Source organism: Microtus pennsylvanicus, chromosome 16 (assembly GCF_037038515.1).
Source record: "Microtus pennsylvanicus isolate mMicPen1 chromosome 16, mMicPen1.hap1, whole genome shotgun sequence".
NCBI lineage: Eukaryota > Metazoa > Chordata > Mammalia > Rodentia > Cricetidae > Microtus > Microtus pennsylvanicus.
In genome coordinates this window covers 37,265,961-37,288,180 of record NC_134594.1, presented here as the reverse complement: position 1 = coordinate 37,288,180, position 22,220 = coordinate 37,265,961, and the positions used below count along the sequence as shown (strand labels likewise).

Genomic DNA, 22,220 nt, shown 5'->3' with positions numbered 1-22,220 from the left:
TGGTACATTAGTGTTAGTGAGATGCTGACAACTCGCTGAACAATTTATCTTTTTTGTTGAAGGAAGAGGGGAGTCTACTATGTGTAGATCCAGTGTGGTTGGATCTCTTGCTCCCTTATTTGCTGTGTGTGGTTTTTATTTTTTTTTCTGTGTGTCTATATCACATGTTACTCTGCACTTTGTGTCACATTAAAGAGTCAATGGGGAATTGCTTGTTGGAGGACAATTTGGGCACAATGATGTGACTTCTGAAGTCATAATTTTATGATTCATAAATTTCTATCTAATATTCACTAGTACCTTTTGGTATATCATTCTGACTCCTCCAAAAATACAGCCATGCTTTCTTGAAAGTACAGAAGTCAAAGGAAGTCTCTGTATCTATTTGAAATAATGTTAAAGGAGTTATCAGATGATGTCCACAAAACTCGACCTCTTCCTGTAGTGTGCTGGAGGATCGTCTAGTACCAGTTTGAGAGTAGAACAGAGAAGGCTGCCCATATACAGCACAATGTAGGAAATGGGTAGTGACCACACTGTCAGTGAGGTTTGCCAGGCACAAACAAGTTAAGCTCTTCTACTCAGAGAGGGGTTGTTTTGTAACATTTCTAATAAACTTTCAAAGTTTTTATAAAAATTCTAAAAGTTTGCAGGTTCAAATAGAGTATAACTATGTTAGAAAAGTAATTAGATCTTGGAAAACAACTTTTACTAATTATGAGTATTAATATACAACACAATTTTGAGTATAAAATATGAAGAAGTAACAGTGATGGGCTGTTTCGTTTTTGGGAAATAGCCTTGTTGACTCAAAGTATACAGAGTGAAAAACATTGCTAAGCTATTAAGTCTTAGTAACTTTAGAGACTGACCTCTCTCATCACAAATCTTGGAACATATTTACTGTGCTTAAAATAACTACTGTCTAATTCTTCAAATAATAGTCCAAGCATGAAACAATATGAGCTATCTGATAGAACTGTATCTAGGATTTAAATTATTGATTTAGCCTCCTATCAGTTTTTCTGGTCTATAAGGCAACTGACTTCAGAATTGCTTCATTGATAATTTTCTTAAAATATCAAGGGGCTGGAAAGATGGCTCAGTGGTTAAGAGCACTAACTGCTCTTCAGAGGACCTGGTTCTGTTCCCAGCACCCACATGGCAGCTCACAACTGTCTGTGTAACTGCAGTTCCAGGGGATCCGACACCCATGGCAAAACACCAGTGCACATAAAGATAAATTAAATATATATTATATATGTCAAGATGGCCTTGTTTTTTATGGTTTATTGGTTAAGTGTTTGTTTCATGATCAGATGAATATCCACTATTGGGAAGAATGTGAATATGATTTTGAAGGACTGAAACAGCTTTAGGAAAAATACATAGGTAGTTGTTTGTTTTGATTTAGTTTTTGTAGACAGTTGAGCCCAAACTTTTGTGCTTTCTGATGTAATCGTTCGCTTGGAGGGTGTTTTTGTTTTTGAGACAGGATCTCACTGTATAGCCCCTAGCTGACCTGGAATTTGCTATGTAGACCAGACCAGCCTTGAATGCACAGGGATCTGCCTGCCTCTATCTCTGAAGTGCTGGGATTAAGGACGTAAACCATTACACCCTGCTTAAATGATATTTGGGGTTTTTTTGTTTTTGTTTAGTATTTTTATTTTATGTGTGTGGATGTTTTGTCTGCATTTATGTATGCTGTGTGCATGCCTGTTGTTTGCAGAGACCACAAGAGGGTGTCAGATGCCCTGGAGTTAGAGATGGTTGTAAGCCATCTTGTAGGGGATAGGGATCAAACCTGGGTCCTCTGGAAGACCTTAACTCTTAGTTGCTAAGCCATCTCTCCAGCTCCATAGATAGTTGTAAAATATTGATCCCTGACAGTGGATGTAATTAATTAAAATATTTTCATTGTTTTCTGGGGAGTGGTCATTTACTGGAGGCCTGTACTGAAGGAGAGTGTATGATCAGTTTTGACTTGCATTGCTGTTTGGGGCCTTCTGGTTTAGTTTGTCCCAGAGGCAGGAGCTTATTTGAAGGAGCTTTTTGAGCACTAATATTACAGGTATGTTTAAAACTCTTCATTTACCTCAATCTTAGAAATTAAAAAGAAGCTGTGCTTATGCCTTAACAGTCAAGGGAGTGGTTTTAACTCAGGTGTATCAAAGCGTTCTGTAATTTTTATACTCCACTATCTTAATTCTTCTTAGCCTTATACAAATTTCAATTTTGGTCAAAAGGTTTTGTTTGAAAGCATTGCTAACATTTTTGTAGGTTAGTCATTACTGTTTCTTTCTGCACAGAGTTTGGAATTTTGTATCACTTGAAACTTTGAACACTAAAAAGCACACCCTGTTTCCATTTAGATTTGGTAAAGTCAGTGTTCAGTGAGAGTCCTTTCATCTGTTAGACACTACTGTGAGAATAGTTTTTGAGTGGCACCTACAAAACACAACAGAGCCGGGTGTGGTGGCACGTGCTTAGAATCCCATATAAACGTTTAGCATTTTCAGTAGTCAGGCTGCTCATCTTACCAGCAAATGTTTATGACCTGAAAATCCTGATGGGTGCTAACCAGTATGAATTTGAAGTATTTTCTGAGACTGGAGTGATGACTCAGTGGTTAAGAGCACTGGCTGATCTTCAACCTGGTACAGTTCCTGTCACCCACATGATTCCTCACAGCCATCTGTAACTCCAGTCCAGGCAATCTGACTCGCTTTTCTCACCAGGCTTGGCTGAGGCAGGAGAATTACCATGAGTCAGCCTAGGCTACAATGAGACCAGGGAGGAGGAAGAGAGAGAGCTAAAGATAAGGACTATATGTGGGTTTGTTTTAAGGTTTGCTTTAAAAAAAAAACAAAAACAAAAACAAAAAAAAAGACAAGGCTTATTTTAAGTGCATTGGTGTTTTGCCTGCATGTATGTCTGTGTGAGGGTGTCAGATTCCCTAGAATTGGAGTTACAGACAGATGTGTGCTGCTATGTGGGTGTGCTCTTCTAGAAGAGCAGCCAGTGCTCTTAACCACAGAGCTATCTCTCCAACCCCAACAATTTGTGTTTTACTTTAAAAGTCTGTAGATGTTTGAGGTTTGAGACTCATTAAGGAGTCTTAGTTTTTATTTGTCTATCTCTTTCACTATTTTCCATTTTTAGAAATTAAATATTTTGTGTGTGTGTGTGTATGTGTGTGTGTGTGTGTGTGTGTGTTGCTGTTTGGTTTTTTTGAGACAGGGTTTCTTTGTGTAGCCCTGACATTCCTGGAACTCGGTTGTCCAGGCTGACCTTGAACTCGTAGACCCACCTACCTAAGTGAACTAGCAAGGTAACTGGGTGGGCAGATTTTAGCTACCAAGCCTGGTGATCTAGGTTCAATCCCTGAAACACATGTGCTGGAAAAGAGAGAACCAACTCCTCAAAGTTATTTTGTATGAATATAAAAATTTTAGTGGAAAATAACTTACTTTCCCAAACCAAAATTATTTAATGAGAAGAATGTCCATATTTAACATCTTTTTCATATCTCTTTGATATCTGGTTTAAGAGAAGACAGTGGATTTCCACATCAGTTTCTGAATTTAGCATACAGGTAAGTGTTTGAAAAAAAGCATTTACCTTTTCAGGATACTTAATTATAGATACTATATTTATATATATACAATACAGTCCCCGGAAAACATTCTATATTTATATATATATATATAATACAGCCCCTGGAAAACATTCCACTGACAAAACCAAATGAAGTTGTTCAGATCTTCCAAATGCCCAATCTTAACCATTAGCAGCAAATACTGTAAATTGTTTTCCTTTAAGCCATAGGCTTACTTTGCTCATTTTTTAAAACATCTGCTAGACACTGAATCAAAATAACTATAATTCCTCTGTCATTTTTTTCAAGTTAAAATGGTATTTCTTGAAAAAATGGTTAATTCAATTCACAACTTAATTGCCTAAGTCCTTTTTCTACATTTGACTGTAGAAGCTGATTCTGCTGCAGGAGTCATTTAAGTATACTCCTGTTTTGTCATGTAGTTGAAAGGAAAGGTCAGTATTTAATTGATAAATGTTCTCTCTGTGTGTGTTTGTGTGTGTTTATTTATTGAGGCAGGCTCTCACTTTTGTAGTCTTGACTGGCTAGTAACTTGCTATACTGTAACCCTCAATGGCCTGGAACTCACTCTGTAGACCAGGCTGGCCTCACAATCCAAGTGCAGAGCTTGCTGCTGTGCCTGGCAATAAGGAGTATGGGTGTTTGGTCTGCATGTAGTCTGCACTGTGCATGCCTGGTGCTGCTGAAGTCCAGAAGAGGGTATTGGATCCTCTAAGACAAATGGCACATGGTTCTAAGCAGCTGTGTGGGTGCTGAGAATTGAACCTAAGTCCTGGAAATGCAGCCAGAGTTCTTAACTGCTGAGTCATCTCTCGAGCCCCAAGGACATTCTTCAGTAAACTGGCCTCACTGAAATATAATGCACTATATATAAACAGCATAATGTTGGTTTATCTTAATTCATGCTAGAGCAGTAGCAGTTTTAATCCTTTGACTCAGTGCAGTGTTAACATACATATGTATACCCATAACATCAACATACACATTATTAATTTTTTTTTCAGGAAGATAGTTTTGACCTTGAAAATTCTTTTAAAATGTCCCATCAAGCGTGCTGGGGCAAGCCCTTTATCTCAGCACTTGGGAGGCAGAGGCAGGCAGATCTCTGAGTTCAAAGTCTGAGGACCCCCGGCCCAGTGAACCGCACTCTTATAATCATGTTTATTAGCATTGCTTTGTTACAGATAACTATCACTTATAATTACTACCGACTCTTTAGAAGAACAGTCTACCTTTATCTTGTGTGTGTGAGTACATGTATACATGGTGCTTATTCGCCACAGCAGGCTTGTGAGATAGAGTCAGAAAGAGCTGATTGTATCTTTCTACCATCATGTGGGTTTGAGGAATCAGACTTGGGTCATCAGTCTGTTTTTATTTTTTCTAAATAGAGTTTCTCTGTGTAGCCCTGACTGTCCTGGAACTCTATAGACTAGGCTGGCCTCGAACTCAGAGATCCACCTGCCTCTGTCTCCTGACTGCTGGGATTAAAGGCCTGTGCCACCACTGCTAGGCTTAATGCTTTTATGTAGATTTTTTGTTGCTGCTTTCCCACAAGATTGTAAGTTTAACCAGAAAACAGTTTCCTTTTTTTTAAATTTTATTTTATGTGTATGGGTGTTTTGCCTGAACATAGGCTGTCTACCACATGTGTGCAATGTCTACAGAGGCCAGAAAAGGTCATCAGATTGCCTTGTACTGGAGTTACAGGTGGCTGTGAGCAGCCATGTGGGTGATGGGAATTGAACTGGGTAGAAATCAGCCTGTGCTCTTAACCACTGAACCATCTCTCCAGACTCAGAAAACATTTATAATTCATTTATAGTACTGTTTACTGTTTAACATTTATAATACTGTTTAGTATCCATACTGATTTTCAGGTCGTAGACATTTGTTGGTAATATAAGTAGTTTGACTATTGAAAATGTTAAATTTTTTGTATTAATTAGTACCAAAACAAGATTTGCTTGCTTACTGCTTTTACTGTACAATTAATTTTACTTTAAACTTAATGTAAACTCTGTATGATATGCACACCTGTAATCTCAGCACTCAGGATCCCAGAGACAGGAACATATTGAAACCAATGTTGAATACATAAGAAGACCCTGGTTGTTTTTTTTGTTGTTGTTGTATTTTGTTTTTAAATTGTAAGATTAATTTAAATTACATTTTATTGGAACTTCATTGAATTTTTATTAACAATCACCAGCATCCTTTGATGATCAAAAGTTTACTAATTTGATTATGGACTTACTTTCTAATACTGAAAAGTAAATTTTCTGGTTGCTGCCTGCTGAGCTATTCTAGCCGTCATGCTCTCTGTTATGGGGACTGTATCCCTTGAACCTTGACTCAAAACAAATGGAAGACATTGTATACTGTCTTGTGTCCTTCCATTATTGCTTTCCCAGCTGTGCTGTGTCAGCTAACATTGTTACTGGTGCTCCTAGTGCCTGGTTTGGTTAAATGGTATGTTTGTGGTTCCTCCAAGGAGTAGTTCTGTAAATTTACTTACTTTCAGAGCTGCATGGTCATTGTAGGTGATCCTATCTTATTACTATCTATCCTGCCTCTAGCTGCTTTTAACTTTTGGTAGTGTAGAAAAAGAAGCAAAATGTTAATCTAGTACTTTTATGTAGTTACAGTCATACCATATTGTGAAAACCCAAGGGGTTTTTTGTTTGTTTATTTTTTTGTTTTTTTTTTTTTGTTTTTTTTTTGGCTCTCTACTGGTTAGAAGACTACTGGGGTCTTTTGGTGATGTTAAAATTTAAAGTTACCTGATAACTTCAAACAGAAGAAACTGATTTTAGATTATATAGTTGTTTTATTGAACTGACCCAGCTCTAAATAGCTTGAGCATAATGGGAAATCTTGTTCTTATAATCAGATAAATCTGAAGTAACATCTGGCATTTTGGTTAGAGTCATGTTCTAGGGATGACTGCTGGTAAAATAACAGTATGGATATATAACCTTGAAAACATTATGCTTCCTGTAAGAAGTCAGTTGGAAAAAAAATCACACAATCCTATGTAGATGGAGGCTCCACCTTTGTTGTCTGCCCCCCCCCCAGACCTGAATAATCATACAGAAACTATATTAGTTACAACACTGGGCACAAACCAGGAAGCTGTCTCTCAAGTTTTTTTGTTGCTAATGCTGATTCAGGAAGCCTACTCTTAAAGGAGCTGCCTCTACTTACCGCCAGTCAACAGAGCCAGTCTGAAAAAGAAATGCTGCTACAAGAAGCATTTCTGTTCTTTTATGTCTAGAATTCCTTTCTAAGCTCCGTCGGGTTTTATGTGGATATAGTTGACCCACATTGGTGCCATAACGTAAACGGAGACTGCACCTTCATTACCTGGCCACCCAGACCCAAATAATCGCACAGAAACTATATTAGTTACAACACTGATGAGTTGGGTGATGACTCAGGTATATTTCTAGCTAGCTCTTTAATCTTAAATTAATCCATTCCTGTCGACCTATGTATTGCCACAAGACTGTGGCTTACCAGAAAGGTTCAGGGCATCTTCCTCCTTTGGCAGCTACATGGCGTCTTCCTGACTCCACCTATTCTATCTTCATATATCTTCCATCTGCCCTGCCATAGGCCAAAGCAGCTTTATTCATTAACCAATAAAAGCAACACATATACAGAAGAACATGCCGCATCATTTCCCCTTTTCTGTCTAAATAAAAAGTAAGGTCCCATTTACAAATAGAAAGATATGGCAAAACTGCTCTACATTCAATATTTCTGACACCAGATTTGGAGGATTTCCCCTAATTTGGAGGGGGAATCTTTAGTGTTAAGCAATTTTTTAGAAACCATCAGCTAGATGTTCTCTAAATCAGTTTCAGAAGCTATCTAGGATTTAGTCCCGGAAGTTTGCTTACCACTTTTCATATGCTGTTTATAGATTCAGAGTTCTTGTTTTGAAAAAAAGTGAGGAAATGCTGTGGGATAATGCTTTTGTACACTGTAATGATTTGTCATTCATTTAATAAAATGCTGATTGGCCAGTAGCCAGGCAGGAAGTATAGGCTAGGTGACCAGACCCAGACTAAGAGAATTCTGGGAAGAGGAAAGGCAGAGTGACGCAGTCACCATCAGATGCATAGAAAGCAAGATGAGAATGCCTTACTGGGAAAAGTTACCAAGCCATGTGGGTAAACATAGATAAGAATTATGGGTTAATTTAAGTTGTAAGGGCTAGTTAATAATAAGCCTGAGTTAATAGGCCAAACAGTTTATAATTAATGTTAAGCCTTTGTGTGTTTCTTTGGGACTGAATGGCTGTGGGATCCTGCAAGACAGACTTCTGTCAACAGTATGTGAATTACATTTCAGTGATGGTATTGTGGAGGCAACAAAGGAAGGTTAATTGAAAGAATTCTTTGGGGCCATGACCAAGTTCCATTAACCAATAGTCAGTTGAACTTGTGCAAGCAGCTCTGTTACCAACTTTTTCTTCTGCCCTTCTCTTTATTTTGTGCATTTGTTCTGCAGATCCTTATTAAGAATCTGTGTCTAAGATCCTGTTATAAGTGTGAGGTCAGAGCACTGAACAGAGAATGAATTCCTAGTCTACCAAGTCAGGATCTCAGAGCCCTGGCCTTAGGCTGACCATGTGGAAGGATGTAACTGTTGTGAGAATTGAAGTAAACTACTTTATTTTCTTAACAGACCTTCAGTTTGAAGGGAAGGCAGTCCCAAGTGTTTTCTATTTGTTAACACTTCCCTTGGGTAGAAAAACTTGATCTCTAGAGTGAAAAGATTTACGATTACATCTCATTAGCCACACACCATTAGCATAGTTTAATATCTTCAGCCTTAACTTCTGCATCTAAAAAAATAAAATCCCACCTTTGTAAGTACTTGTTTTGAATTAAACTTTCAGTAATAACAGGGAGCCCACTTTTCTTTAGATTAGGGTCAGGTAGGGTAGGCTATAGGGAAGTTACCAGATTAGTTCCTACCTTATCTGATACTAAATGTTTTTGTGAGAATTCATAGATTTTCACCATACTGCTTGCCAGCTCCAAGTGAGCTACTTAATTTTTTTCCCTAGATACTAAGTCTTAGTATTAAGTTAATTTATGTTAAGTTTCTGAAGATAATTTAACTAAGCTCATAAACAACCCAAGGCAAAGCAAATCAACCAACCTAGATTGGCTTTTTTAGGTCATCAGGTGCCTTTCTCCTAATTCCCTGCCTGTCAGTTCTACAGGGAACATCTCACTCACATAAGGAACTTTCAGGAAGCATCAATAGAAAGCAGTTTCTTTCAGAAAAAGCTGCTACTGTGGAGGTATTTCATTCTTTTCTGTGTGTTTTCTGTTACCATGTTGCAGATCATTGTTAGCTCTTTTCAAAGGGGTTGTTTGTTTTGAGATTGCCACTCTCCAATTAAGAAAACAGCCAGGGTAAGTAAATCCTGCTGGAGAGATGGCTTAGTGGTTAAGAGCACTGGCTTCTTGGTCTTCCAGAGGACTAGGGTTCAATTCCCAGCACCCACATGGCAGCTCACAATTGTTCACAACTCAAGTTCCAGTGGATCCAACACCCTCATATAAACAGACATGTAGGCAAAAGACCAATGCACAAAAAAACATTAAAAAGAAAAAAAGCATATCCAGGCTGAGGAGTACTCAGTGGTGAGTGCTTGCCTAGCATGTTTAGGTGTTGGCTGCCAGGTCTCCCAGCATCCCTGGGTCCCTACCTGTTACAGGACATGACTGGCATACCCTGCCCTCCACTCTGAACTCTCCCCCCCAGGGGCTCCTCCCTATACAGCGCAGACATTTTAGTTCCCTGCCCCTGTTTGGACCTTTGGCCTCCTGGCTGCTGTATCTATCCTCCTCCCTTCCCCCTTGGCCCAACGCAGTCTGGTCTGGTCCACTCTGGACTCTCCCAGATGCCCTCCCATCTATAATAATCTCTCCTCACCACACCCAGGAGCAGTCATGTTTTTTCCTTTCCTTTTTACTTTCTCCCCCATTCATCTGTCACGGAAACCTGGGGAAGCAAGAAGTGACAGGACAAAGATTTTCAGGGATAAATGGGAACTGGAGAAAGGACTGGTGAGCTGGAGTGGGGCTTTGTGAGTAGGCACTGAAGTAGCTTAGAGACTAGCTAGCATTGACCTTGACAAGTTAATAAGCACCACAGTCACGTTAGTGGAAGGGCCACAAGTTCCTCTTGCCAAAGATAAAAATGACTCCCTTTTTATTTAGCAAGCAGGAACTTTCTTCAAGTCCCTGTGGGAATGGGAGCTTTTGTCTAAATGCCTGACCTTGGGAAAAGTACTTTCTTGGAGGACCAGGTACAGCATTATAGAATATTGCAGAGTTTTTTGTATGGCTTAGTTTATCATAGTCAGAAAGAAGTTCAAGGTTTTAAATTTCCTTTGGTTGTCTCCTAAGTATAAACTTAAAAGTGCTTCTCATTGTGCCAAAAAGAAAAAAAAAGTCTGTCTAATCTATGTGTATCCAGCCTTCTGGATAGAGGGAAGAAGCCCTTCTGCCACAAGATCAAATGAGCTTTTGCCTTTCTGCTCCACAGAAGGTTTGTTTTCTCTGAGCTCACCTTGAAGAGTATTCATGCTTTTAACCCAAAATCATTTCCCCAGCTTTTATTACGACAGAGGTATGAGTCTACTCCCTTTTCTACAATGTGGATTTCAGTACAGAAAATAGGTAGTGGTAAGCTAACCTATCTAAATTTGCTAGCGGCTTGATGTTAAACATTCAGCAGAGACGTAAGTAGTTAGATATACATCGTATATCAGCTTTTGTTCATCTGAATAGACCTTATAGCCTTAAAAGTTTATCATATTACACAGTTTATTCTAAACCAGAGTTGAATCACATATATAGTATGTTGTAGCAAATATCCTGGGTTTCACACCCTGCTGTACAAACAAATCAACCATGCTCCCTGCTTTAATAGCTTCCTGTGTGCTGCGTTTAGCCTCTGAATGCCCAGTTACGGTCCTTATATACTTTCCCTACCAGATCTCCTATTTCCTTCCAGCTCTTAGCCATCTTAAGCCCTCTTCTTTAGGCCCTTCACACATTCTGGCTGTCAGAATGCCTTTCCCACCTCCCAAAACTCCTGTGCTTGAAGTTACAGAAATTTGTATACTTAGTCAGTGTTAGCTTCTCCCAGAATGCTATGAAACTTCTAAATATTGTGGGGTTAACTGTTTTGCCCATACCATCCTTGACTATTTTGGTTTTTTGAGACAGGGTTTCTCTGTAGCTTGGTTCCTGTCCTGGAACTAGCTCTTGTAGACCAGGCTAGCCTTGAACTCACAGAGATCCGCCTGAGGTGTGTGCCATACCATCCTTGACTTTTAATCCTTCTCCCTCAGCCTCTTGAGTAGCCAAGACTTTATGTACGTATTACTGAACCTGCTATATAATTGACACCAAAGGAAATATTTTAGAGAATGTATTCATTTTTGAGGTAGGATTTTACTAAGTTGCTCAGGGTAGTCTTTTTTTTTAATATATTTATTTATTTATTATGCATACAATATTCTGTCTGTGTGTATGTCTGCAGGCCAGAAGAGGGCACCAGACCTCATTACAGATGGTTATGAGCCACCATGTGGTTGTCGGGAATTGAACTAAAGACCTTTGAAAGAGCAGGCAATGCTCTTAACCACTGAGCCATCTCTCCAGCCCCCCCCCCCAGGGTAGTCTTGACTCTGAAATCATCTTGCCTTAGCCTCCTAAATACCTGGATTATAGTTGCATGCCTGAACAACAAACAACAACAATAACAAAAATAATAAGAGAGAAAAAGAAAATATGAGTGTGTGTTCTAAGATTTTTTTTTTTAGTTCACATTTTCCTCTTTGTGAGTAGGTAGTACATAGCTATTTTATTTTATTTTTTTGTAAAATAGTATTTCACTACATAGCCTGGGCTGGCCTTGAGCAGCCATCTTCCTGCTTCAACATCCCAAGAACTTGGATTTAGCTATGTGCCATTATATCTGACTCCCTCCCTCCCTCCCTCCCTTCTTCCTTGTACTTGAACTTAATTTGTCATCTCATGGCTATAACTTAGTAGAATATAGCAGTGTTTTCAACTTTGGTGATACTGACATTTGAGGCCACATATTTTGTTGGAAGAGGCTGTCTTAGTGTGGATGATCTCAACAACAAAAGCCATTTTTTTTAAATAGACAAAAGACTTGATTAGGCATTTCTCAAAAACAAAAATGAGAGACAAGTTCTTCAAGTATTCTAGTAATCATTAGACAGATAAAAACCATTAGATACCATACCCTAAAGCACAATTAATAAAAACTCAGAGACAGAAATTAGGGTTTAACCTGAGGGTCAGAAAAGCAAAAGCAGCCAGACTCTTACCTCTACCTCAGTCTGAAATGGTGATCCTGCCTCCAGGAATCTCAGAAAGAGATTCAGAGCTGTCTCCTCCCATTTTATAATCCTCTCTAGGGCTGGGATTAAAGGCGTGCACCACCCGTTTCTATGGCAACTAATGTGGCTACTGGGATTAAAGATGTGTGTGTTACCACTGCCTAGTCTGTAAGACTGACCAGTGGGGTTGTTTTACTCTCTGAGCTTTAGGCAAGCTTTATTTATTGAAAACAAATGAAATATCACTACAACACCCACCCACAGCAGTGACCATTATTTAAGGAGCAACTGGGTTGCTGTTAGATCTCCTAATTCATTTTCCCCTGCTGCAAGTAAGCAGTGTGATTAAAGAACCTGATTACCTGAAATCTGTCACAGCACGTCTCTCTACCAAAGCTGGAAGGAATCTTGATTATTTAGAACAATAATGAGGTACAGGATTTACAGATGAACCTCAGCAGGGAGAACTTGGGACAAGCTGGGATTGCTGCTATAAAAAGGCAGTGGTGGCACACGCCTTTAATAATCCCAGCACTCTGGAGGCAGAGGCAGGAGGATCTCTGAGTTCAAGGCCAGCCTGATCTATAAAAGCTAGTTCCAGGACAGATAGGACTGTTACACAGAGAAACCCTGTCTCAAAAATACCAAATAAATAAATAAAAATAAAGCAAACTTGGGGTCCTGTTGCTCAGCAGCCAGCCTAATGACCTGAGTTCCTGTGCGGTAGGGGAGAGAGACAACCAATACCCGCATGGTATTATTATGGTGTAATGTAAAGCAATAAGAACAAGTAAATAAAAGATAAACCTGGATACCTTTTAAAAAGGAACAACAACAAGAAAGAAAATTGTTTGGTAAGGTTATGGAGAATTTGGACTCCTTGTGAACTATTGACAAGAATGAAAAACGGTGCAGGTGCTTTTTAAAAGTGGTGTCCCTCACATTAAAATAGAATTATATGTTATCAATCCTGCTTCAGGTATATACACTGACATAAACTGAGAGCAAAAATTTTGTATATCTTATCCACAGCAGTGAATATCTAAAGGGTGAAAATGCCCTTTGATGGATAAACGGCTAATTAAAAATTAGACTAAGTATGGTAGCTACCCCATTGGCTACATTTGTAGAGAGGAACCCATAAAATAAAATACTGACTTTTTTTTTTTGTCAAAAATGAAACTCTGCTTTCAGTCTGACTCAAGAAAGAAAAGGAGGGACTGAAAAGTTAAAGGGATGTTTTCATTGAGAAATTTTAGATATCTAAACTCTGTTCTCTAGTTTACTCAGTTACAATACCATAACGTAATAAATGAGATGTGAGTTAAAAACTCCAAAGTACTGAACAGTATTTTAAGCAAATTGAGTGTCAGTCTGGTGGTGGTAATAAATGATAACAGAAATGGGCCATGTCTCATAGTAGATGCAGGGTTTGGAATCTTCTTATGGTGATTATTATCTATTTTGTTACTTTTAATGTATATTTAGTAATAGGTAGTTTTTGGTCTTCATCTTTTTTATTTTTAAAGCATTTTGAATATGTGTATGTATATGGAAGTTAGAGGGCAGTGTTAAGGAGTTTGTTCTTTCCTCCCACTTTTACGTGGGCTCCAGGGATCTACCTGAGGTTGTCAGGCTTTTATGTTAAGTGCCTTTGCCTACTGAGCCACCCCAGTCTTCATCAGTGTATCCTTGGTATAATTATGGTCCCTTGAAAAGTCTCCCTTCCCCAAGTGGCTCCGGATTCCTGTGTTCTGTCTCACTGACTTTTCCTTCTTTAGTCTTCTACCTCTTAGAGGTCCCTAGCACTGTATTTGTACCATAGGGGATTTCATCAGGTCATCTGGTCTTGCATTTTTATACTGGCAACTTTCTAAATTGATGTCTTCCCCTTCTTCCTTTGTTTTTTTAACTTTCAAGTGTTGAGACATGGTCTCACTATAATGGCCTGGGTTGGCTTAGAATTTGCAGTTCTCCTGCCTCAGCTTTCTGAGTCCTGGGAATATAAGCAGGCACTGTTTATGCCTAGCTAGTCCCAACCTGATTGAAGTCCAGATTCCTTTGACTATTTTGACAAGTTGTTTTTACAAGCATTGTAAACTTAGTAAGTTCAAAAGTGAGTGGTATAACCCATCCAGCTCCCTGAACCTGCCTGGTAATCATTCAGTCTGCCCTATCTCAGTAAATGACATTTCTGCCCTTCAGTTGCCTGAGCCAGAACCTCAGTGTCATCATCTTGTTGCATTCGTGTCCTGTTCAGTATAGTAAATTTTGTAGGGTTACACACCACAAACACACACCTTGAGCTCTTTGACCCCATTCAGGTCTCTTCCCTGAAATATTGCAGCTATGGTATATTGTCAGCAGAGAAGCTGGGGAGATTTGGGGTTTGTTTTGTTTTGTTTTCCCGAGACAGGGTTTCTCTGTAGCTTTGGAGCCTGTCCTGGAGCTAGCTCTTGTAGGCTAGGCTGACCTCAAACTCACAGAGATCAGCCTGCCTCTGCCTCCTGAGTGCTGGGATTAAAGGCGTGCGCCACCACCGCCCGGCAGTTTTGGGTTTTTCAAGACAGAGTTTCTCTCTGTAGCCCTGGCTGTCCTGGAACTCACTCTGTAGTCCAGGCTGGCCTCATACTCACAGAGATCCACCTGCCTTTGCCTCCCGAGTGCTGGGATTATGTGCCCTTATGCCCTGGAGAGACTTGATATTCTTAAGAAAGTCACTTAGTCTCAGTTCCTGTCTCTAAAATGAAGTAATTTAAAGTAAATGATTTTTATTCTTTTCAGTTACAAAATACTATAATGTGATTTGCTTAAAATTTTCAATAAGAGGAGCTGAAGAGATGTCTTGGTGGTTAAGAGCACTGACTGCTCTTTCCGAGGACCCAGGTTCAATTTTTAGCATCCACATGGTGGCCCACAATTGTCTGTAACCTCAGTTCCAAGGGGTCGGACATCCCCTTCTCACCTCCGTGGGCACCGGACGTGAAAGTGATGTGCAGACAAACATACAGGCAAAATACCCATGCGCAGAGAATAATAATTTTTTTAAATTAGACATATTCTTCATGAATGAAATAAATAGAAGCAATTAGGAAAAGCATGAGTTCCGTATCCTCCTAGGACATGTGACAGCCCGTTCTGAGCAACTTCAAAGGCTATTCAAGCAGACAATGAACTTTGTCGAAGAACTCCAATAAACCATTTTTGCAGGGATAGGAATGCAGGTTTGAGGGACTGAGTGCAAAGGCCAGAAGTCCATGGAGAGTCAGTAGAGGAACCCATGAAATGTTCTGTTAATGTAGTTGGCAGTTTGTCAGTTTCTTCCATCTAGAGAATTTAAAGTTGAAATGGTCCATAGAGATGAAAGGGACACCTTATAAAACCACTCCCTTAATCAGTGTGACTTCTAATAGCCACATAAACAGTCTCCTCAGCCTCTGGCTTGCAAGTTGCTAATGGCATGTTTTTTGGTGTTTGCTTTATTCTCTTTCCTTTTACGTGCCTTTATTGATTTTTATTATATGTATTGATTCACTTAAAATAAAGGCAGGACCTAGAGAGGATACTTTGCTGTTTCCCAGCTCTGAGTATGTTAAGAAGCAATAGACAATAAATTATGCATTCCTAATGTCTTGATTTTCATATTTTACCTTTGTTTAATTTTTTCTTGGTGAGGGATTTTGTGATGGGTTATATGTAGCCCTTTTACCCTGGAGCTCTGTAGAGAACAGACTGGCATTGCCAGTGCAGTGATCCTCTGCACTGGCATGATGCCATCATCTTGACTTTTTAACATTTTGTGTTTAAGTGTGTGGTTATTTTTATTTGTTTCTTCTTTTTATATTTGTATATTGTATATGTATGTGCACCATTTAAGCGCCTAGTACCTTGTATCTCTCAAAACTGCAATTTGGGATTATTGTGAGGTAGCGTGGATGCTGGGAACCAAGTGCTCTAAACGAATGAGTCAAATCTACATTCCCAGGGTTTTTGGTTTTTGGTTTGTTTGGTTTTGAGGCAGTCTCCATATGTTGACCAGGCTAGCCTTAAACTCGAGGCTAATCTTTCTGTCCCATAGTTCCTAGTACTGAGAGTATCAACATGAGCTGCTATGCCCAGTTTAACATTGTTTCTTTTTCCTCTTCTCAGAATGCACCAGATCAGCAGAGAAATTGGATTCTTCCACAGTCTTGTAAAAACTGGGTTCTGCTGACTTCCTTAATCTGATTAAGTCTGATTTTATTTCCTAATTTTTCCCAGTGTCACTTTCATGTGTTGTTTTCTTCATAACACTTAAACCTTTGTTTCTCTTGTTGCAAACATGAAAAGTTTGAGGAAAAATGAGCATTCTTGGAAGCTGTGATTTCTGACTTTAATCTATTTACCCTACTTTGTTTAGCATAGTCCATTTCTTAGTTGTTGTCAGTCACTGTCCACTTCCCAGTTTCCCCAATAGCGACCAGCGTAGTATTTACAGTTCCCATCAGTGTTTGGTGCCTACTGTGGGATCCTTTACTAGAAAATTCATTGAGGAAAAGGTTTGGTTCTTATTTTCAAACCATAGTTTAATTTCTCAGATATAGTGTTTATTGACAGCAGTAGTAAGGTTCTAATTTTACACACTACTAGTGATGAGCATCAGATCCAAGTTTCCTCCCAATGTGAATGGAGTGATACGGAGCTTGAGTCAGTAACGGACTTACTCAGTGCAGGAAGCCATTTAGCATGGGCAAGTTATTAAATTAGTATGGGAAATTGTAGCAGATATTCGGGTTCAACCCGAAAGCCAGAAAAGCAAAGCAGCCAAGCCACTAGAGAAGTCTTACTGCACTACCAAGGCTGGCGACCACAGACTAAGCAGAATAAGCCTCTCTCTCCTCCCATTTTATATTCCCTCTAGAGCTAGAATTAAAGACATGTGAATCCTTACTACTGGGATTAAAGGTGTGAGCCACCACCCCTTGAATTTGTTTCAGCATTGATTTTGTGTACCCCAGGGTGGCCTTGAACTCATAGAGGTCCATCTGCCTCTGTCTCCCACCTGATCTTTAGGCAAACTTTATTTATTAAAACATAAATAAAATATTACTATAGGAACTAGTTCTACGTGCCATGCTTTGAAATGACCCATATATAAATTACAGGCATTGAAAATTTAATCTGCTACTGCCACGTGCTCAGCTCTTGATTTACCATATTAATTCGGCTAAAGAACTTGCACCTACCAAATATTCTTAAGGTTGTGGTGCCTACTTGGGCTAAAATCTGCAGATAAAAAAAGTATACTTAACTTTTTATGAAAGTGATGGAACTCTTGGCTTACCCTTTCATTCTTCATTTCTGATTTTTCCACAGATTTTAAACATGATACCTTTTTTAAACTAGTGTATATTAATTGTAAAAGCAATAGACTTCATTCATTTCCATAATGTATACACATATTTTGGATTTGCTATTATCCGTTCTTAAAATTCTTTCCCCTCCCTTTGCTCATCCACAGCCTCTAATGTTGTTCTCTTTGAATTTCATGTCCTTTTCCCTCTGTCCTAAATTCCACAGATGGGAAGAAAACAAACATAATATTTGTCATTGTGGGACTGGCTTATTTCATGTAATATAATCTCTAGTTCTACCCATTTTCCTTCAGACACTGTGATTTCATTCTTCTTTGGCTGAGTCAAACTCTATTGACTATGTATACCATATTGGCTTTATACATTCCTGTGTATGTCAAGAAGCTAATTCTGTGACTTGGCATTTGATAAAAGTGCAGCAGAAAACATAGGTATCCATGTATTTATAGTAAACTTACTTCAATTCGTGTGGACATATACCCACAAATAGTATAGCTAGGTTATATAACAGATGTGTGCTGCTAATTTTTTTTGTAGAACCTCCATACTAATTTCCATAGTGAGTTTTATTTGTTTTTTCTTTTTAAAAAGTTATTTTTATGCATTAGCATTTTGCCTGTGTGTATGTCTGTGTAAAGGTGCCAGATATCTTGTTACTGGAGTCACAGACAGTTGTAAACTGCCATATGGGTGCTGGGAATTGAACCTGGGTCCTCTGAAGGAGCAGTCAGTACTCATAACTGCTGAACCATCTGTAGGTGGAAACTACTCATTCATTTCCTGGCCACCTAGACCTAAAAATCACACAGAAACTATTAATTACAATACTGTTCAGCCAATAGCTTAGGCATATTTCTGGCTAATTCTTAGATCTTAATTAACCCATTTCTATTAATCTGTGTGTTAACACAAGCTTGTGGTGTACTGGTAAGGATCCAGATTCTGTCTCCTTTGGCAGCTACATGGTGTCTCTCTGATTCCACCTACTTTCTCTCTATATATCTCTGTTTGGATTTCCTGTCTGGCTTTACTCTGCTAAGCCACTGGCTGAAACAGCTTTATTTATTAGCCAATAAAAGCAACACATACACAGAAGGACTTCCTACATCAACCATATCTCCAGTCTCCTCCATAGTGACAGTTAATTAACATTCTTACCAGCAATGCATTGTTACATTTGCCATACATCCTAATCAACATTTGCTATTTTAATTTTTTTGTGAATAGCCATTCTGCCTGGAATGAGATGGAATCCCACTGTAACTATAATTTATGTAACTTTGCATTTCCTTGGTAGTTAAGAATGTTGAACATTATTTATAATCTGTGTAGTTCTTCATTTGAGACAGTTTCTCTCTGTGTTGCTCACTTATTCTTGAACTGAGATCAGCTGATCTTTTTGCTTCCTCAGCCTTCTCAGTGCTGGGATTACAAGTGTGTACCACCACTCTTGGCTGCAAATGCCTTCTTTTATCTTGTGTTTTCTTGTATGTACTATATTGTCTGTCTGGAATATCTTCATCTAAATCATTCTGTCAAGATTTAGCTCTCATACCTTTTAGGCCAGTCATGGTAACATACCTTTAATGACAGCACGTGAGAAGAAGAGACAGGTCAATTTCTTATGAGTTCAAGATCAGCCTGGTTCCACATAGTAAGCCCCAAGTCAGCCAAGATTGCATAGTAAGAGGCTGTCTTAACACTGTTTCTGTCATAAGAGTACAACCTTCTTTTTTAAAACCTTTTTTATTACATTGTGTGTGCTTATGCACCCATTCACCCCATACTACTAATGTCAGGCAGGGGACACCTTGTAGGAGTTGATCTTTCTGTTCCATTATGTGGGTCCCGAGAATCAAACTCAAGTCTTTAAGCTTGGTGGCAAATGATTTTGTCGCCTGAAGTGTCTCTCTCTTCTTGAGGGTGTGGATATACTGTGTCTCTGGTCCATCTTTGTATTTGTAGTGCTCAGCAAATAAGTGATGAATAAATCTTTCATAGATTGTGGACTGGGCATTGTGTTTAAGATTAGAGTCTCATTTTCTAGCCTCTCTGGTCTTCAATTTATAGGTCTTCTGCCTTGATTCTACATTATTGGTGTTATAGGTGTGTACCTTCATACTTTATATTTTTTAAAGCTTTTTCTCTAATGAGAATAATTTCTAATTAATCTAAGTCTTGGTTTTGTTAAGAAAATTTTAAATACAAAAATTCTTACAATATGTTAAACCATGAATTAATTTTAGAGTTTCAAAGAACTGCGTATTAGTTAAAAAGTGACTTTTAGCAAGAGTTAGGTAGCCACTCACTGGAAATTAAGTAGCTGTTAATGGGAAGGTATACCTTTATTCCATTAAGAGCAGGGGTCATGTTTAAACTCTAATATAGTTATAGAAATGTGGTAAATATTTTTAAAATTCAAAGAAAAGCATGCATACTTTTGAGAAAGAAATGGCATTCTGGATTCTTTAAGAACCAGTTGCTTGAAAACTTCCTAATTGTTTTAGTGCAATGTGAATTTTGTGAATTCACAAACATTGTATCTACATGTCATATGCAAAGCCTGATGCTTAAACTGAGGGGAGACTTAGAGCTCTAAGAAGCCTTATGCTCTTTTCATAGGACTTCAGAAGTAAAAGTCCTTGATTTGAAATGGGTTTACTTTGGAAAGAGAAGTTAAACTCTTATCCTATAGTAAAGACATTGTCCAGTCTCTTATTTTGCAAAAATAAAATAAAACAGTAGCTCTAGTCATATATTGTTATTACGTTGTTAAATTGGGTCAATAAATGCTTTATTTGTGTCTGTGTATTTTGGCCCCAGAGGGCAAATAGGTCAGTTGGTTTTTGAAACAGGGTTCATTAAATAGCTCAGGCCAGCCTTGAGTTTGAGATCTTCCTGGCTTGCTTTTTTTAAAATTCTAAATTATTGAAACCTCTAACTTTAATAAATAGGCTATATTACGGTGGAGAGGGACTTATATAATAGTTTGCACCAATGTGAAGAAAGTAAAGATCATTCTACTCCTGTCGCCTTTGTGGTGCAATGCTTACTAATGCAACCTTCTCAGGTATTTAATACCTCTGTCCCTCAGAAGTCTTTCTTATTATAACATTTTTTGAACCCTCTTTTAGCTAATACATCTTAGAGACACAGCAGTCTTCATGAGGAATAGAATATAGATGTTTTGTGTTACAATAAGCTAAGTTCATTGCTCAAGTTGAGTATCTCTCACCCAGAATGCTTAGGCCAGAATATCTTTACATTTTCAAAATTTTGCATATATTTAAAAGAAGACTAAATCCCAAACATTGTATTTCATGTTTGGGATTTAGTCTTCTTTTAAATACATGCACGTGTGTGTGTGTGTGTGTGTGTGTGCACGCGCTAAATGATAGTTATATATGTCAAATAATTTTGAGCATGGAACAATTGTATATAGTTTATCACTTGACATGTCAACATTCAAAATTTGGAGTTTTAGAGAATTTTGGATTTTAGATTTTCATATTACCGAATCTCAGCCTATAGTGCTTGTACTTTAATAGGAGCCTTAGACTCAAATTGGCTTGAATTCTACTTCTAGATGTTTGGGAAATGATGTGGTTTACTGCTAAGGGACTTTGTATAATACTGGAGTCCTCTAGGGCTAATTTAATATAGTCTGCAGTTTTTATATTTGCGTGACTATGTAAGAATAAAAATTCTGTAGGTTGTAATGTTTAAATGAGGTACTAGATCTTAAAACTTAAGTTCATAACTGATTATTCATTTTGCAATATTTATTTTGATAGTATTTTTTAATTTTGTCAATATTTATCTGTACCAAAAATCAGAAGACCACAGAATAAAGTAATGTGACCAAAAATTGCAGCAAAGTTTTCTACACATTTAAATTAAGACAGTTGAGAAGAAATAATGCTTATTCTTATTACCTCATATAGTAAATTAGGATATGATACATGTCATGATAAGGAGGAAAAATTAGGCATGATAAAGGGTAGTATATAGATGGAAAGTTGGTGGATGACTTGGAGAAGGAAGACTGAACACAGAAATGGTGGGGGAAGAACATTCCACCCTGAGGACATAGCAGTAACGATAAGACTAACACACAGAAAGTGTCTGAGTACTCTGATGTATTTACCTACGTAAGCCTTACTGTAAGTGTTAGAAGTAGGCTGAGTGAGGCCTGGTGGCACAGCCCTATAAAACCCAACTACTAAGACTAAGGCTAGAGGATAAAAGTTTCAAAGCTGCCTGAGTTCAGGGTCAGCCTGAGCAATATAAACATAGTAAGACCCTGTCTTAAAAAGCAAAAAGAGGGCTGAAGATATAACCCAGTGATAGAGTAATGTTTGAATGTGGTGTCACACGCCTGTAATACTAACCTTCAAGCAGTGGCAGGCAAGTCTTTGTGAGTTCTAGGCCAGCCTTGTCAACATCACAAGTTCTAGACTAGCCAAGACTATATAATGAGATCCTGCTGAAAAAATACACACACACACACACACACACACACACACACACACACACAAAAAATAGGGCAGGGACAGGAAACCTATTCTACCATTTTTGTAGATGAGGAAGTTGAAGTATAGAGAGGTACTAAGTCTAAAAACTGAACCCTGATCCATCTTCTTGGGAAATACTATATAAACCAATATTGCTGTGTGTGTGTGTGTTTAAAAATTCTATATTAGAAGATAACAATTTGATTTTTACCAACTTGCCAAAGGCGTTCATACATAGTATACAAAACTTAAAGCAATGAAGATTATTGGGGTTGCTCTGATAAAAGTAGACTAGAGAGAAAGATGCAAGAAAGGAAGAGAGAGGG

At 38.3% G+C, this 22,220-nt stretch overlaps 1 protein-coding gene across 3 annotated transcripts in view; it reads left to right on the top strand.

The window, feature by feature from the left end:
• Positions 1-22,220, top strand: part of Kpna4 (karyopherin subunit alpha 4) — a 59,554-nt gene that overhangs the window by 4,379 nt on the left and 32,955 nt on the right. The window contains exon 2 of one of the 3 annotated variants that reach the window (XM_075950843.1): positions 3,554-3,598. The exons of the other annotated variants lie outside the window; for them this stretch is intronic. Within the exon in view, the coding sequence (XP_075806958.1) occupies positions 3,554-3,598 (45 nt within the window). The remainder of the gene's footprint in view (positions 1-3,553; positions 3,599-22,220) is intronic. 3 annotated transcript variants of the gene reach the window in all.